The 15,876-nt window shown below is 47.3% G+C and overlaps 10 protein-coding genes across 10 annotated transcripts; 2 read left to right on the top strand and 8 right to left on the bottom strand.

The window, feature by feature from the left end:
* Nucleotides 1–98: 98 nt before the first annotated feature.
* On the bottom strand, nucleotides 99–1,294 carry E1B28_008422 (uncharacterized protein; the record flags this gene model as incomplete). Its single annotated transcript, XM_043153227.1, has 6 exons — nucleotides 99–307; nucleotides 360–796; nucleotides 859–1,037; nucleotides 1,095–1,128; nucleotides 1,183–1,196; nucleotides 1,262–1,294. 6 exons carry the CDS (start codon nucleotides 1,292–1,294, stop codon nucleotides 99–101), a joined length of 906 nt encoding a protein of 301 aa, XP_043008511.1.
* A 724-nt stretch (nucleotides 1,295–2,018) lies between these two features.
* On the top strand, nucleotides 2,019–3,052 carry E1B28_008421 (uncharacterized protein). Its single transcript, XM_043153226.1, has 4 exons — nucleotides 2,019–2,158; nucleotides 2,218–2,839; nucleotides 2,897–2,947; nucleotides 3,012–3,052. The coding sequence occupies exons 2-3, from the start codon at nucleotides 2,635–2,637 to the stop codon at nucleotides 2,902–2,904; spliced, it is 213 nt and encodes a 70-aa protein (XP_043008510.1). The 5' UTR covers nucleotides 2,019–2,158; nucleotides 2,218–2,634; the 3' UTR covers nucleotides 2,905–2,947; nucleotides 3,012–3,052.
* A 478-nt stretch (nucleotides 3,053–3,530) lies between these two features.
* On the bottom strand, nucleotides 3,531–4,346 carry E1B28_008420 (uncharacterized protein; the record flags this gene model as incomplete). The annotated part of the gene is made up of 1 exon (XM_043153225.1): nucleotides 3,531–4,346. One exon carries the CDS (start codon nucleotides 4,344–4,346, stop codon nucleotides 3,531–3,533), a length of 816 nt encoding a protein of 271 aa, XP_043008509.1.
* Nucleotides 4,347–4,728: 382 nt separating this feature from the next.
* E1B28_008419 (uncharacterized protein) lies at nucleotides 4,729–5,965 on the bottom strand (the record flags this gene model as incomplete). The annotated part of the gene is made up of 3 exons (XM_043153224.1): nucleotides 4,729–4,984; nucleotides 5,036–5,626; nucleotides 5,682–5,965. The coding sequence occupies 3 exons, from the start codon at nucleotides 5,963–5,965 to the stop codon at nucleotides 4,729–4,731; spliced, it is 1,131 nt and encodes a 376-aa protein (XP_043008508.1).
* Nucleotides 5,966–6,059: 94 nt separating this feature from the next.
* On the bottom strand, nucleotides 6,060–6,482 carry E1B28_008418 (uncharacterized protein; the record flags this gene model as incomplete). Its single annotated transcript, XM_043153223.1, has 4 exons — nucleotides 6,060–6,132; nucleotides 6,185–6,199; nucleotides 6,262–6,429; nucleotides 6,475–6,482. The coding sequence occupies 4 exons, from the start codon at nucleotides 6,480–6,482 to the stop codon at nucleotides 6,060–6,062; spliced, it is 264 nt and encodes an 87-aa protein (XP_043008507.1).
* Nucleotides 6,483–8,983: 2,501 nt separating this feature from the next.
* Nucleotides 8,984–9,847, bottom strand: E1B28_008417 (uncharacterized protein; the record flags this gene model as incomplete). Its single annotated transcript, XM_043153222.1, has 2 exons — nucleotides 8,984–9,752; nucleotides 9,810–9,847. The coding sequence occupies 2 exons, from the start codon at nucleotides 9,845–9,847 to the stop codon at nucleotides 8,984–8,986; spliced, it is 807 nt and encodes a 268-aa protein (XP_043008506.1).
* A 133-nt stretch (nucleotides 9,848–9,980) lies between these two features.
* On the bottom strand, nucleotides 9,981–10,395 carry E1B28_008416 (uncharacterized protein; the record flags this gene model as incomplete). Its single annotated transcript, XM_043153221.1, has 4 exons — nucleotides 9,981–9,996; nucleotides 10,065–10,182; nucleotides 10,236–10,270; nucleotides 10,319–10,395. 4 exons carry the CDS (start codon nucleotides 10,393–10,395, stop codon nucleotides 9,981–9,983), a joined length of 246 nt encoding a protein of 81 aa, XP_043008505.1.
* A 389-nt stretch (nucleotides 10,396–10,784) lies between these two features.
* E1B28_008415 (uncharacterized protein) lies at nucleotides 10,785–13,115 on the top strand (the record flags this gene model as incomplete). Its single annotated transcript, XM_043153220.1, has 8 exons — nucleotides 10,785–11,217; nucleotides 11,281–11,399; nucleotides 11,471–11,552; nucleotides 11,622–11,932; nucleotides 11,993–12,346; nucleotides 12,412–12,638; nucleotides 12,709–12,888; nucleotides 12,952–13,115. Exons 3-8 carry the CDS (start codon nucleotides 11,511–11,513, stop codon nucleotides 13,113–13,115), a joined length of 1,278 nt encoding a protein of 425 aa, XP_043008504.1. The 5' UTR covers nucleotides 10,785–11,217; nucleotides 11,281–11,399; nucleotides 11,471–11,510.
* A 125-nt stretch (nucleotides 13,116–13,240) lies between these two features.
* E1B28_008414 (uncharacterized protein) lies at nucleotides 13,241–14,586 on the bottom strand (the record flags this gene model as incomplete). The annotated part of the gene is made up of 4 exons (XM_043153219.1): nucleotides 13,241–14,014; nucleotides 14,081–14,187; nucleotides 14,248–14,321; nucleotides 14,390–14,586. 4 exons carry the CDS (start codon nucleotides 14,584–14,586, stop codon nucleotides 13,241–13,243), a joined length of 1,152 nt encoding a protein of 383 aa, XP_043008503.1.
* A 75-nt stretch (nucleotides 14,587–14,661) lies between these two features.
* Nucleotides 14,662–15,700, bottom strand: E1B28_008413 (uncharacterized protein; the record flags this gene model as incomplete). Its single annotated transcript, XM_043153218.1, has 9 exons — nucleotides 14,662–14,719; nucleotides 14,773–14,816; nucleotides 14,880–14,905; nucleotides 14,971–15,143; nucleotides 15,194–15,210; nucleotides 15,268–15,277; nucleotides 15,332–15,461; nucleotides 15,514–15,610; nucleotides 15,671–15,700. 9 exons carry the CDS (start codon nucleotides 15,698–15,700, stop codon nucleotides 14,662–14,664), a joined length of 585 nt encoding a protein of 194 aa, XP_043008502.1.
* Nucleotides 15,701–15,876: the final 176 nt, after the last annotated feature.

Raw genomic sequence — 15,876 nt, 5'->3', positions numbered from 1 at the left:
AGTTGTACTGGGAAGTACCAAAACCAAGCCGTGAAGTGACGGTGGACAGGGCCGAAGCTCGTTGATTCATCGCAAGATTCTAACCAGACATGATACCTTCAGAGGACCCAAAGCGCCATCAACATCATGCTTCCAAGAATGAGGGCATGTAACAGTGATAGGCCTTGGGTTGACTCATAGGCATGGTACTCATCAGCGAGCTCATCTCGTTCTGCCTCGGTAAGAGCTACTAAAGCACGGAGTTCTTTGACTTTAGCTCCTAATCCCGGCTTCGCCAGGCTGTCGCCTTGCATAGTCGAACGAAGGTCTACGTAGATTGTGAGGCTGCAAAAATTGGTCTTCAAACCCAGGAACCGCACCTTTCATTGCTTGTTCGTGGTCTCCTATCTCTTTCGCCAGCTCGGGATCAAGCTGTACACCGATAACGCTTTCTGAAAACCCTTTCCCGAGGTTTGAGAGCTGTTCTTGAATCTTCAAGGATGTACTGTCCTCCCCTGCAGCCCGTACCAGCTGGAGGACAATGCCCCTTGCAGACTCCACCGTTCCGTCGTGTCGAACAAGTCGCGCCCCTTCCTGAATCACTGCCCGGAAGAATTTGGGATTTTCTTGAAGTTCCATCTCGCGCGTGTCTGACTCGCTGTCGATACCTGTTGTTACAATGATAACCCTTTTCATTGTACCCTCGCCACAAATATCCCGAAAGATGCGCATATTTCTTCTGCTCAATCCCCCAACACGAGGGCTAGAGATGTTTTGAAAATACACCAGCCCAAGGAGTTTGATTTGCCGTTCGTATCTTGGTATACCGTATAGAAGTGTGAGCAGGTAAAGGAATGATCAGCGACGACAATCACTTACACACTGGCGAGGAAGTCAGCGATTTTTTTTAATGCGTCCGCATCCTCGTCACCTGGAGTATCGACAAGCCGTAATATCTGGCCATTCAAGTCGAATGGCTCAGAAAGCTGCACAATTGTTGTACAAGGGTCAAGGGCTGATCCGACCTGAAGACTTGAGCCACTCGCGGCGTTGATAAACTGTGTGGCAGAGGGGTGAGTGAAGCCCCTTCGCCCTGAATGCGTAAATTAACTCACAGTGGTTTTGCCACTGCCACTGGCCCCTAGAACCCTAGTGTATCAGGCAGTCAGCGACAGCAGCTCGTTGTTACGCGGAAAACGTTACACTATAATTGAACTCTAGCAGGGAGTAAAATATTAGTACATCCGAGTCCATGATGACTGAGTGCATCGTTTTAACTAACCTTTTCAAGTTTTAAAAGTTCGAGGTTTACCATGAAATTTGGCAGGGCTGTGCACTCGTTTCTGGTTGAACACGGGCGGATAAAGCTTGAGCAACGGTTTGTCACCCACGGGGCGACAGCAAGCTAAGCTGCAGGTTTTGGGGAGGGCTGCAGGCGGGTAGTCTGCCAGATGGGAGAGCCGTCATTCTCTGCCGCGCCAAAGAGGCGTGGGCACCGCGAGACGTGCCATTTGACAGATTTAGAATGTTGATCCGGAGCCTTATTAACCCTTTTTTTTTTGTCTTCTGCAGATCAACGTGTTACAAGCAGTCTAGTGCTAATACACACGGGTGTGCTCCTGGAGCAACACCAGTCCAACCCCTTTCCTTCCAGATCATTGGTGAGCGCCTGAACTCTTTGTTGTGTAGCTGGTGTTATAGGTGTGATGTGTGAGTGGTATTATGGTGTATCGTTAGTCCGTAGACCCCTTATTAACCCTTCACAACCATATGTTCAGAAGCTTCACTGTGACTCTGTGAGCTTAGCTTAAGGATAAGGGGTAACATATCAAATTAGGTCTCAACTGCAACGGCCTCCAACGGTTCTCATGCACATGTCCAAGCTTCATATCGATCTATCAAAGCCAAGGCGCAAACATAACACCAGCCCTAGTGTCCTCTGTGAACGGAGTGAGTGAGTGACCCTGGCCCATTCAAGAATCAGTGAAAGCAAGATCACTGCGAGTCCGATCCCATGTCTTCGTAAATTGTGTCGCCGAGGCTTGCTCTTTCCACTGTTCTCTAATTTCTTTAGTAGTTCTCCACACCCGAATCACTTCCAAGCTCCTTATGAACTCGGAAATGTATTCATATCCCGGCTAAAGTTTAAGCCCAATATTCAAGTGTCGGAACATGGTCGGTACGTCGTGAATAAAATAGAGTATTACCACCTTTGAACACTTCCGCGAACGGTGGAAGCTCTTTCCAGAAGGCTCACCTCAATCTGTTCATGGCAACTTGCCCAGACCGGCCTAAACAGGAAGCTTCCAAGGCTTGCAGGCTGAGGAACTGGGGTTAGCTTGGCTATCATTGGTATGAACTACAATACCCTCGATCGCCCTGGACATCCCAATCGTAGTGCTGCCTCCAACGCTGGACGTTCTGTGTCCAACGCACAACATCACGTTGCGCACCATAGGATCGATCCGCGAATCTGGCTCTGAGCCTCGCCGCCAATCGAGGAGAGGGAAGTCGACCTTTATCTGATATTGAACAGCGTGATTTTTTCTGTTCCTGACCCTCCGGCTTTCTATAAAAACAACTTCGCTCTCTTCTACCTTCCCTCAGGGATCCCACTTGGACTCCCAGTACCTCGACCAAGCAGCCCCATTCACAATGCCTTTCAACTTCGGTCACCGCGGCACAGCTAACGTCCACGGTGGGACATTCAACGATGTCGCTGGCGACCAGAATAACACCACCAACAAAAATTCGCACAACGTAAAGGACTCATACAACACCAAGACCGAGTCTCACCAGGCGGTGATGGGTACTGGTAACAGAGTGGGTTCGGATACCAACAAGAACAATAAGAATACAGGTCAGTTTCGTCGTGCTCTCGTTAGAGCACCGAGATTCACCGCATTTTGTCCTGTAGGCCGTTGATTGGTCTCCAGTGGGACGATGAACAGGTCCAGGGTCGCGGCAGGTACACATTTATTGTTATTGATGCCCGCTACTTGTGGCTCGTTATTGAGTTCACCCTCTTATAGAACTGTGTGCCAGTGATTCGAATGATCCAGCCTTGTATTGTATGTCGTTATTAGCAATGGATGTAAACTAGGACTCGGAGAGAAGTGCAAACCAGAAATGTGAAATATGGGCTCGTGGCGTATGTCTGTTGACAGAGCGACAAAATCAAAAAAAAAAAAACAAAAGGAAGAGAGAGGGGAAGAGAGAGAGGGAAACCTATCGTACTTATCAAGAGTCTATCTTATCCTGGCTAAACATAATTTTGCATTATGCAAAACCCAACATTTTGTCCAGGGTGAACTTCCATAAATTTCAGCTACTATTTTCATTTGAGTCTCCCCCCACCAAAAGTAAGGCCTGCCCGTTGCGATAGTGATTGCGGGAACACGACGGGTTGCCTGAGACGGGACAATTCCGGAAGTGAGTATTCCCTAGCATCAGCAGACTGTTGAGACGTCCCAAAGAAGGATGAACTCACATGGAGAAGGACGACGGGAAAAGGAGCCAAGGACGATAGTTATTTCACCGCTTTTCACACTTCAGTCACTCCATTCCGGGCAAGGCATCTCTAATCCTTGACTCTCGAGTGTACCTCGAAACATCTTCGCTCGCGTTTTCCACTCATCTGCCTCGCCGGTCAACTGCTGAACGTTCTCCCCCAATTGCTGCACGTACAGCTTCATCTGTTGGCGGCTCCTGCGAGCAGCTAAAGTATTGCGGTAGCACTGACGCTCGATCCGCTGTTGGTCAGTTGCATCCGGTGGGAGCTCTTGCAGTTTTTCTTCTTTCCCATCGTTATCTCGGGACATCATGATCTCCACTTTTGTTTCGCTCTCCTCGGCTACGGTTGCCAACTGGTATACAGTCTCCTCCAAATCCTTGCGGAACGTACGAGTAGCTGGAATTTCGCCGTGCCGCAGGTTCGTTACATCGGCTGGAAGTTTCTCCAAGGTCTCTTCTTCGGCGTTGTTTCGAAGCATCTCCGCTCTTGTTTTCCATTTATCCCTCTCAACAGTCAACTGTTGAACGGCCTCCTCCAAATGCTTCACGTATCGCTTCTTCGCTTGGCGGGACCTACGAGCAGCCAGTATATTGCGGGAAATCTGATGCTCGATTCGCTGTTGATCTGTTGCGTCGGGTAGGAGACATTGCAGCTTTCCTACTTCGTCAAGCATAGTAGCAGTGGTGTGGTGTTTGACTTGAGAAGGTGGGAAGTAGGGATGGTCGACTTCTGATACGGATGAAGTGAGTTTGCGATGAGGTCGATGGAGTATGTCTGGTATAACAGAAAGGTGTGAAGGAGCGCCAGAACTGGACGGTGTTCCGCTTGACGTTCTCCGAGTACGAAGAGTCATAGCGTAGGCAGTCGAAAGAGCAGGAAAGGGAATTTGAATGTTCGCTAAGTAACCTTTTAACTAGATACTGTTGTTGAAGAGGTGCACTGCCCATGGCGGGGGGTTGGAAGTTATCATGGTGACATGACTTCGGTAATGGCATTCCAAAACAGAAGAGGACCGCCACGAAAGAGCGGTGCTTGTGGCAGTACAGACCTTAGTTCAAGTTGTCATCATCTTCAAGCTTCAGAGATATGTAATATTTTCCAACAAGTTTAGGAAAGAGGTCGATTGGCGATGATCAAGATGGATTGCAATATAAACTATGTGTATGCAGAAGTACAAATCCTGGTTGCAAACGAAAGACATGAGAAGAGCAAGAAAAAATAAGCTGGCTGGTTGGCTACCAGTTCCATTCGTCATCGTCGTCGTCGTCGTCGTCGTCTACTTTTGGTGTAGTGACTCGTGAAGGAGAAAATGCGGGTACCAAAGCGGGAGAAGAGGATATGGGAGGGACGGCTTCGTCGAGTAGGGAAGGAGAAGTTGGATTGGTGTTGGCGTTGGTGTTGAGAGTAGGGGGTTGAACGCTGACAACTTGGGAAAGGTGGGAAAAGAATATGGAAGCGCGTTTTGGGATTTCCATGGGCGATTTTGAGAGGCTAGCAGGGGTGGTAAGTAAAACGAGTGTTTAAGGAATAGAAGAGACTTACGCATCCCATTTCTTTAACCAAACGTCCTCACGCGGCAGGACAGGAAGAGACATTCGCTTCCTAGACGGAGGGCGCTGCGGGTCAGTGGGCGGTTTTGGCTTGCGGGGACGAAGATCTGATGGCGAGGGGTGGATGTCAAGAGAGTTGGAACGATGGGTTGAATTGTCGCCAAAGTAAGCCTCAAACTCGCTGTTGGGGGAACAGAGGGGAGTAGCACCTGTGTCGGTCACGATGAGGATGTCGTCTGGACGGCGGCGTTTAGTGGAAGCGACAGCAACATCGGTGGAGGAGGACGACTCCGTTGTGGAGGAGGAGACACTCAGCGATGGCGTGTGAGGGAGACCAAGCAGTTTGCCAGTGTTGGTGACGAGCGAGTCGAGGTATGACAGTGAAGCGGTTGTATAGAGGGACGCTGAAGGAGATTCCGGGTTGTATGCTGCACTTGGATGCGTTTTGCTGTAGCTCCTCTCTACAATTCGCTCCCATTTCTTCTTGAGCTGCAATAATTCTGCTTCATGAGCTGCTAACTGACTACGCAGGTCGAGACATTTCGACTCTTTTTGCGCGATAAATTGTAGCAGGTCCGCGTGCCTATATACTCGTACGTCAAGCGAGAGATTGACACCAATTACGGCTCAACACTCACTTTTCGACCAATGTAAGCGGTGTCGTTGGACGAGTCTCTTGCGGTGTCCCATTCCATGAGTTCCGCTTTGCCATCCTTGGTCTGTCTGTGCTGTCTGTATTATTGTAAGATATTGATGACTGTCGGCGAACGTTTGGGTCTCGAAAGCTACTGGGCGCGGGTCGTGGACTTGCTGGGGACGACACCTGTCCTTCCACAAGCTGCAATGGTTTAGGTCCACTCAGCGACTGCCGTTTCATAGCGAGAGCGGTATAAGACGATGTTGGTGGAGGAGACGAGAGCATCACTAATTTGGTTGTCAAGTTCGGGTAACGATCGTCAAGCAAGACGCCGGGGGCGCGGCCAGCTTCTATGTAACGCAAAACTCTACTCTACAGTTCAGTGCTTTGACCCTCCTGCTGCTGTATCTGCCTTTTCCGCCTCCGCAATAAAGCTTTTGATACTGGCAATCCTGATAGTTAGTCAATCCGTTGTCCTTCGCCAACACACTCTGCGATACGTACAATTGTTCTTCCTCGCTGCAATCATAATCACGTTGTTAGTACGGTCAACGTTAATGAGCAATAACAGCCTTAATCACCTGGAACCAGCATTAATAGGTATTGCTTCCTTAATCTTCTCAATCGTCGATGGTGGTTCAGCCTTCTTCGAACTGGATCCGCGAGTTGCGAGGTAGGCTCCTCCAAAAACCGTGCCTAGCACGGTCAAAGCGAGGTGTTCGTTTTTGATGGCGCGCCCGAGGATGGTACTGGAGCTTTCAGTAGAGATATAGGAAGAGAGATGAGATACATACTAGGACATTGTTCTATGGTCGTGGTCGTGGTCGAGGTCAAGCCAAGTTTCCGGAGCTTCCCGCCCAGCTTTGTTAAGCGCCCAACGGCTGAGCAGAAATTCTCATCCATCAATACTTAGTAGAGTAAAAGGTATGGTTATATTATATTTGATACATTATACTTTTATAGAACAGAAGTCCTGTCGTCTGGCAGCTTTTGCAGGAGAGCGAGGGTGACATGATATTTGAATATTCCAACTTCATAAAAACAACTTCGCTCTCTACCCTCCCTCAGGGATCCCACTTGGACTCCCAGTACCTCGACCAAGCAGCTCCATTCACAATGCCTTTCAACTTCGGTCAACGCGGCACAGCTAACGTCCACGGTGGGACATTCAACGATGTCGCGACCAGAATATAACACCACCAACAAAAATTCGCATAGTAATTGGTATTAATTTATATTATGTAATATTCTTGCTAATTACCATGCTAATGTGTACTAATATTCGTACTAATTCCTGGTAAATACATACGGATTAAGTGCTAATTAGTGTTAATTGATTTTATAACCTAGCGAATTTTAATTGGCGCAGAGAAACAAGGCAGCTCGAGGGGTCGTGGCAGCATCGGCGTTAATCTATTCATTCTGTACCACCTTTGTTTATTTATTTATTTTTCAATCATGATCAAGAAATCATACTAGACATTTCTCTTTTCATTCTCGTAACTTATTTGCTCTTGGTCGAAGTTACAGATTACTACGGATTAATTGGGATATAGGGGATGGAAGTCTGGGAGAAAAGAAAAGGAAGACATTCATCCTCTTGAGGTCATATCCAATCCATGACTATGTCCCCATCATCCACTGTTTCGCCATCCTCGACATATTCATCAACATCAGGCTCCACCTCACCTATCATACCACCCATGCCATTCTCCTTCAACACTGCTTCAGGGTTTTGAAGTCCAAGTGACTGAGAGGCCAGGGGCAGTGTATAGTACCTGAACATCCGAGTAACAGCGGTATCTGATATACGGATCTGGATTTTCTTGCCCCTCTGGACAACAAGGATAAAATGAAAGCCAGATGGTGGTTTGCCACAGATCGCCTCAAGCCGCTTTTGAAGCAGCTTGAGGTATGTAGTTTTGAAGCTGTGTGTGCCTGATCCGGTATCGCGGATATAATCTACTAGTACCTAAATAAACGCATTTTTAACATTTTTATATATAATATAATCAAAATGGGAACATAATATGAGGATTAGAGCAAGCCCAAGCTGCTAGTCAAAGCACGGGTCTATTTGCGGGTTATCCGAAGTACAGAAAGTACGAAACACCCTATAGATGAGAGTCTTCGACGTTCCGAAACCTGTAGGAACTGATGAAGCAGCCTTTAAAAACCTTCGTTCATTTGGATAGGCCTCGTCTCACTCGCAATTACCTGTAGCAAACATGGGGACACTTGATTTTACTATCAATTTATTGATTTCTTCGATATTGGTTGAAAAGACGGAAACAACTCTTAGAAGTACATCTGGAAGTAACAATCGGACGGATGTAACTATCTAAAGTCCACTTCGGACTTAAGGAACAGAAACAATGCTGGTGGCTGTAACTTACAGCTGGAAACAAGAAAAGGGGCGGATGTCGACGATGTCCGGTCAGAAAGGACATTCTACCAGGAAAGAACCATAGGGACGATCCCTGGAATGTAGATCGAGCAGTTTTGGACTATTCCAGATCGGATAGAACAAGAGAGAACAAGGGAGCACATGGGGACTCGCCTTGGAAACAAAAAGGGGTCAGGATGTATCCACATGCAAATGTCAAAGATATCCGACTCGGAACAGGAATAAAGAAGATATGAGGAAAAGGGATAAGGAATACTATATTCTGGACAGTTTTATATCTAATTGACATGTACTATACCTGATTAAGGGTACTTTGGTATCTCTGAAAGGGATTTCTCTATATTTTCGACTTTTTACCATATCTTCGACGTTTGATTATTATTTATTCGAAAAGGCGTATATAAGGGAGGATGGTAGCAGCAGTATTTTCCCCAGTAACCTACGACAGAAGCCTAAGTGCTTTCACTAGGGGACTCTGGCTCATACTTTGCCCCACTTCTTTGAAGTTGGTGTTTGTATTTGGAAAAGATTGGATTTGAACTTTGAATTTGATTTGAATTTGTTGCCACTTTGGTACTTGGAAACCTTGAACTTGTAGAGTCGCTTTGACTCGAATTTGAATTGAATTTGATAGTTCTATTTGAACTTAGAAAGAATTGAACACCTCCTCGAAGTAGTGAACTTCGTAGAAAGCCTTTGTCATTTTGACTTGTGAACACAGAATTTGAATTTGTTTTGAACCATATAAAGCCCCACCCTTGAAGTCATATCTTAGAGTTCTCAGTGAACCTTGCTGAGAGCGTCCATTGATACCGACCTCCACAAATCAACTACGCTAATTGCTAGTGTTGGGTTTGGTTTTGCGCACTTCGTGCTTGGAGTGTGCTTTGCTGCACCTAGTAGTAGTTTTTAGTGCCGTTACCGGTCATTTGAAACACAGCGCCAAAGTCCTTGCCAGCTAGAAAAGAGTCAAAGAAGGGATTGTTGACCTGGATGGGGACATAATAAGCGTTCTGCTCGCAAGTCGTTGAAGGGTCGGAGGTAGAGTCATAGAGCGTCATGGCCCGTGGACCGATCTCCATGGACTGGGCATGCTCGGCTTGACTCAGACAGGTTTTGTTTGTTCCAACCCATGTCTCCGTCATCAGGCACTGGTTGGTGACGATATGAGTGTGTCCTTTGGCCTCGAAAAGCCAGCTGAGAGCTGCTGCCATCTTCATGTCGGAGCTAAGTAACGTCTCCATAATTGTCCGCATCTTGTCGGCTTGCTTTGTCCAGGCCTTGCAGAGTAGGTTCACTACGAAGGAAGATTGGACTTCATGTCGCAGAGTGTGATTAGGCTCAAGGTGTAAATGAGTCGGCAGTAAGAGTGGTCGCCTTCGGTATGAGGCAATAAGTCGATGGGAGTACTGGGGAGAGTCTGAACTACCGCGTAGCAGCGAAGCGACGTCTTCAGCTTTCAGGTCGTCAAGAGCACTCCGGACATCATCCACAAATTCCCGAATCGCTTTGGACAAAACAGCGGGTAGGTGTGAGTCAAACCGAAGTTCAGAGAAGATCCTGTCGAAATGACGGAGGTCCACATTGAAGGTTTGAATCAAGAGGCGGATAAAGTTCTCCATTTTTGGCGCTGTAAGCCCTGACCTGGGATATGCATGGGTGAAGCTAAAGTATTTGTTTCAGACTAGAACATGACCACAGAACTTTAATGCGAAAGCTTACATTCTGACAACATCCGCAACATCGGGTGGGTTCATCATCAGCGGAGTGATTCGTAATTGCTTTCACCAAGTCTTAAGTCGTTGTAATTGTGGGTTCGGGGAAGACGTGGGCGCCGCCGTCCCAACCGAGTAAAGCATATTCGGCGTTTCCATGAACGCGGGGTTTGCTGCACTAGTCCAATCCATGTCTATCGGGAAAAGCATGTCAGACACATATACAGATCCCAAGACATCGGAAGAGTTGGGAACGGCGTACACATCTGTCACTTCGGGTCCAAGAAAGACAAATGTATTAGCTTGGATATGGAAGAATACCGGTTGTTTGCGAGCTAATATTTTAGCCAGAAGATAGTAGATAAGAAACACTGATTTGCCTGTTTGAACTATCAGATCAGGAACGTGTGGATGGAGTGAGAACTGGACGCACCAATCCCAGGCGTCCCAGTAACAAGGGCACCGCGGCTATTGCGTCAATTTTTACAGTCAGAAGCGTACTGGTTCATTACGCACCTTTCGAGTTCGAGATATTCAGATTGAACGGAAATGACTCCATGGCCAAGGAAAGGGTTGTTGTAGGACGCTACCATCTGAGGAGAGCTCGGTGCCAGTTGGAGAAGGCTCGGTGCCCCCAGCAACAGAGCATGTGTGCTATGCCCTGGTGAGCAGCGATAGTGGGATCAATGTTGGAACATCCTTTTGTTTCCAGGTATCCTCGAAGGTAGCCGATCTTGTTATCGAGACTAGGTAGAATGGGATTGGCCATAGTAAGGATCTGAGCCTCGTGGGAAATGGGTTGTTCAAACGTTCACCCCTGGCTAGTCTGGCTACGGCCAATGTGATATGACATTCCGGCAAGGCACGAGCCTCGAATCAGAGGATAAGATAGCGACAGAGATTAGCGCCCTCACGCGCTCAGGCGGTTTCTCGTTTCCCTTTCCAGACGCGCCTTTTCACGTGCCACCAAACAGTGACAAACCTGATCTAGTATATCTCCTCCTTCCTTTCTTCTTCTCCTCTTCTTGCGCCTCCAAGAAGACTATCTTATCGCGCGATTTCTGACTACATTCAGCCTTGCTCGCTCCGAAAGTTGAGTCTCAAGTGCCACTGCTTCACCTTCTTTCTTCGCAATGTTACGAACAAGATTCTGCCTCGTCGATCTATAATTAGTCATTCCAATAAAATGTCCAAGCGTCACCTCTCCAAATTACATCACGGTCTACTAGTTCAAAGATACAAAGAACTCAATCTGACTAGTGTTCTTCCATCTGACTAACGGTGTCCAATTTACCGCTTGGTGTGAAAACATAGGCTGGATTCACAGGGCTGTACCTCACTCAAAAGCGGGTGACTAGTATCCTCCCTAGTCACCTGGCACATTACTCTGCATCATGATATTCGCTCGCTGAGGTGTGCGTTTTCTCTCTTTTTTTCTTCCTCCCTCAACCAAAATTCTTACAAACATGTTCTCAAAGCGACCCCGAGCGAACCACATTGAAGATCCAGGAAAGCCGGAATATGAGGTGGCATCCTCCGAAAAGGAGTGCGAAAGCTCACTTTCACAATCCCCCATCGATTCAGAACTTGCGTCAAGGTTAGGCTCATTTCTAATTAACGATCTTGTCCAAGGGAGCTGATCGTCTAGCCACGCATTCTCTCATTCAGGCTTGTGTATCGCATTGATGTTCGCATTGTACCTTCTTCGATGTTCATCTATCTTATATGCTTCTTGGATCGCTCCAATATCGTTAGTTGCATCTGCGTTTCTTCATTTTTCTCGATCGGACTCTGATGGACAATCGACTTACCTTACCAGGGTAACGCGAAAGTCCTCAACAGCGATGTCAACTCTTCCCTCCAACAGACCACACACATTTCGAACCCCGATTTCAACACTGCGCTAATGGTCTTTCTCGTCTCCTACATTCTATTCGAAACCCCCTCCAATTACTTACTCAAGAAGTTTCGTCCAAGCCACTGGATTGCTTTTTTGATGTTAGGTTGGGGTTCCGTGACGCTCTGTCTGGGTGCCGTTCGTAATTCTGCTCAGCTGATGGCTCTAAGGTTTCTGTTGGGCATGTTTGAGGCGGGATTGTTTCCGGGACTGATTTATTTGTTGACATTTTGGTGGGTTTACGAACTGGACCCCCCTTCTGTTGTTTTGTTCCTGACGCCGACTATTTTCAGGTATAGACCAGAGGAACGCGCTCTACGCGCAGCTCTTATCGTTGCATGTGCCACCCTTGGAGGTGCATTTGGTGGCGCCATCGCATTTGGAATAGGAAGATTGAACGGTGTACAAGGTTTACAAGCTTGGAGATGGTTGTTCTTCATAGAAGGCGCCCCATCTTGCGTCTTGGCCGTCCTCGTCTTTTTCTTCTTTCCTGACTACCCGGAAATCGCCCAGTGGCTCAGTCCTACCGAAAGGGATATCGTAATTGGGAGACTCAAAGGCGTCGCTTCATTAGGTCATGATAAAATAACCTGGAAAGACACGAAGGAGACTTTGGTTGAGTGGAGGCTGTATGTTCACTACATGCTGTACGTCACCCTGCTTGATCCCTTCCCGTCAAATTATCGCTGACTGAGGCCCCGGTACTTACCAGTATGTTCTGTATCTCCGTCCCATTCTCGAGCATTTCGCTCTTTACTCCTACCATTGTAGCTGGCCTCGGTTACCATGGCCTCGACGCCCAACTGTTCACAGTTCCACCCTACGCCATTGCATTCGTGGTCACCGTTACTGTAGCATGGCTCGGTGATAAACATGAAGCGCGCTCTTGGTGTAGCGCTACGTCGTTGTTCATTGCGGGTGTGTGCTTTATAGTCGAAGGTGAGACGGTGATCATCAGAGTCCTCTCGGATCCTAAAGACTCAAGTACTCATCTCTCCGTTTTCTCCAGGTGCACTTCAACCAACCTCATTCAAATCCCGATACATTGCACTCTGTATCGCCGTATCATTCTCCTTCTCAAGCATACCACCACTGCTTTCATGGCTTACCGGAAATCTGAGGACCACAGCGTCTGCTACACTGAGTGTTCCGTTGAATGTCTCTCTCGGGAGTATTGGACAGATTCTCGGTATGTATCTCAACGGACTATGTCTGACCGACCGAATCTGAAATATTCGTTTGGATCTTATAGGTGTCTACATCTACAAAGCAAGCGAGTCACCAGGATATCCCACTGGACACTATACAAACGCCGGGTTCGCGTTACTTGGGTCGATCCTAGTTTTGTGTTTAAGGATGATTTACGTGAGGCGAAACTCCCGCCTTGAAGTGGGTGAACGTAGATGGCATTTGTAATGGGACCGAAAAAGCTAGATGTCCAACTCCCCCGTTGGAAGGCTGTGAACAATCCATTTACTCGGTCTCGAAATGCTTTAGAGGGGTCAATTGAAATACTCACGAAGCAATCATTACGACTAGTACTACCTTCCCGGATACTCCGGTGGCATATCCTGTGTGCCAACGTTTTCAGAAGGTCTATCCAACCCCTGGTTCAGTACCCGAAGTACCCGATGCATGTCAGCTCTGAGCCTTTGAATAACTTCGTGTAGCTGCTCGTTGCCTTGATCTCTTTCACTTCCTGACACTGACGGTCCCTCCGTTAGCGCGAGTTGGTGGTTACTGGATACGTAATGCAGTGGTTGTTCCTTCTCCCGAACTGCGCCCATTGAGCTTGGGGATATTGTTTCAGTATCACCTCTTGTTTCAGTATCACCTCTTGTTTCAGTATCACCTCTCGTTTCAGTATTATCTCTCGTCTCAGTACCACCCCCCGTTCCAGTATCACCTCTCGTTTCAGTACCATCTCTCGCCTCAGTATCACCTCTCGTTCCAGTATCACCTCTTGTTTCAATATCATCTCTTGTTTCATTTCCATCCATGCTTATGTTTCTTGTACTCCCCCGTTTATTTGTCTCTTTGGTACTACGATGTCGCAAGTAGAGATAGAGTCCCAGGGCGACAAGAACGAGGCCGACAATACCCCCCACTACACCCCCCACAATGGCCTTCACAGACGAAGAGTGTGAGGAGACTGAGCGAATTGAACCAGAACTAAGGGTAATTGCGGTTATTAAAATGCCTTGCACAGTAATTTGCGCTTCGAAATCGAAAGTAGGATTCGTTGGTGGTCCAGACCAATTATAGCTATAAGTGTTGCTACCGTCGGCAGTGCTTAGATCCAGGATGGCGTTGTACTGATCGGGAACGTCATTTTAGAATCTGTACAAAACGGAGAATGGAGAGAAAGCAGAGGTATATACCTGAACTGCCAGATACTTCTCAATATCGGCGCGGAGTTCAGGGGATTGAGTGCGTTGGTATACGGCTGCAAGCCCGCGGGGGAGGTTGAGATTACCCATTAGAGTTTCTGTACATGAGTGAAAAAGTGTTCTTCCGGAAGCCAAAACCACCATGGATGTGTGTTTACCTGGGCTTGAAAGAATTTGATCACTGGTATGCCAATCGCTCTTGGTTATGGCGCTCCTGAGACTTCCTTGCATGCTAACATTCCGAAACGACGCTGCACCGTGAGTAATAGCATTCTTTGTACTCATGAATCGTTCACTTACAGTTGTTCACGACTCGCATCATCAGCGATATAGTTGAAGACAGCGAGCCCCTCAATCCATGCCCCAACATTGGCCGAGTCGGTAGATATCGAAGTCGTACACTTTCTTGGGTCTTGTGAGTTCAAGGATATCGAGTTTTGCGGGAGATATTCCGATGACGTGAACAGTTGGGATCGAATGAAGTTGAAGGACTGCATAGCGGATCCGAGGTAGGTTTTGTTTGATGAGGTCGCTTCTCCAAGTAGGCCAGATAATCTAGGACATCTACTGCCTTAACAAAAAAACCATGCGTGCATGGAGGGCTGGTCGAACTCGTACATGAAGTAATAACTTGCCAATAGAGTCAACTTCTGTCACGGTTCACGATGGTTACATCGACTCACCCAGACGGTATTAGCGATACAATGGCATCGCTTGGGTTAATAGACTGAATGCCAGATGTCAGCCACCTGGGTAACTAGGTACCTTGTGCACAAAGCAAACTACGAACATCAAACGTCCCTCCAGCAACAGGATCTTGAATTTTGAAGAGATCACAGCCGTATGAACGACAAAGCTTTGACAAAGAAAAGAAGACGGACTGTTCATGCAATGTGTTTGAATGGTTAAGTTCTTTCCAGCGACGGCTCCTGAGATGACTTCGCTATCCGTGATGGTCCATGCTGAGGCCCAATTCCACCAGTTTATCGCAAAGTTGAGAAACGCAATTTCTTTGTATACGGAATAGGAGCGTGCAGCTGCATATCCGTAGGTACTAGACAGTATATCAGGATGAGTTATAGAATAACGGCGAAGGAAACTTGCAGGCCATCTCGAAGATACTGAACAGCGACGGGAATATTGAGCTATGGTTCAAAAGATGTGAGATCGATACTGACAGGGTTCAATCTGCGAGATGTAAGTGTATTGATGCTATACAGAACCGCTCAAACACGTACGTACCTCTCTCTTTCATTCTCCCTCGACTGGAGGAAACTCAACAGTTTGTCCTTGTACAATTTCTGATTAGAGATACGGTCAAACTCGGCCATCTGAGAGTACAGTAATCCACACTGGTAGTAGTATTTCGGGACTGAAAATTCGACTTGTCAACCAAAGTCTCAAGATCAATAAGTAAAGCTCACCGAATTGTCCGTCTGAAGAAAGCTTTCGGACAGACTGCTCCAATGCCGCAAGGGCAAGTCGGGTCCTATCCTGCACAGAGGATGTTATCATCGGTTTCTGGAAATCCTTCCGCTTAGCTGAATGTGCGTATATATTTGGCATATAATGGGCACGTACCCGCCAGTTTGAGGTGTCGACCGTGGTCATCACGATGGACGAAGAAATAAGGCTATTTCTCGCATACAGCTTTTATATCGACGGCTAGTGTGTGTTACGAGGACATCTCGGGCATAGAGGAGGGGTCCTTATCAGATAACTTGAACTAACCTCAACCTTGCACTTATACTTTTGACCCATGGACTCGGATCCCGTATACATACATA

Source organism: Marasmius oreades, chromosome 5, assembly GCF_018924745.1.
Source record: "Marasmius oreades isolate 03SP1 chromosome 5, whole genome shotgun sequence".
NCBI lineage: Eukaryota > Fungi > Basidiomycota > Agaricomycetes > Agaricales > Marasmiaceae > Marasmius > Marasmius oreades.
The sequence above is the reverse complement of the archived record's forward strand: the minus strand, read 5'-3'. Positions and strand labels throughout refer to the sequence as shown.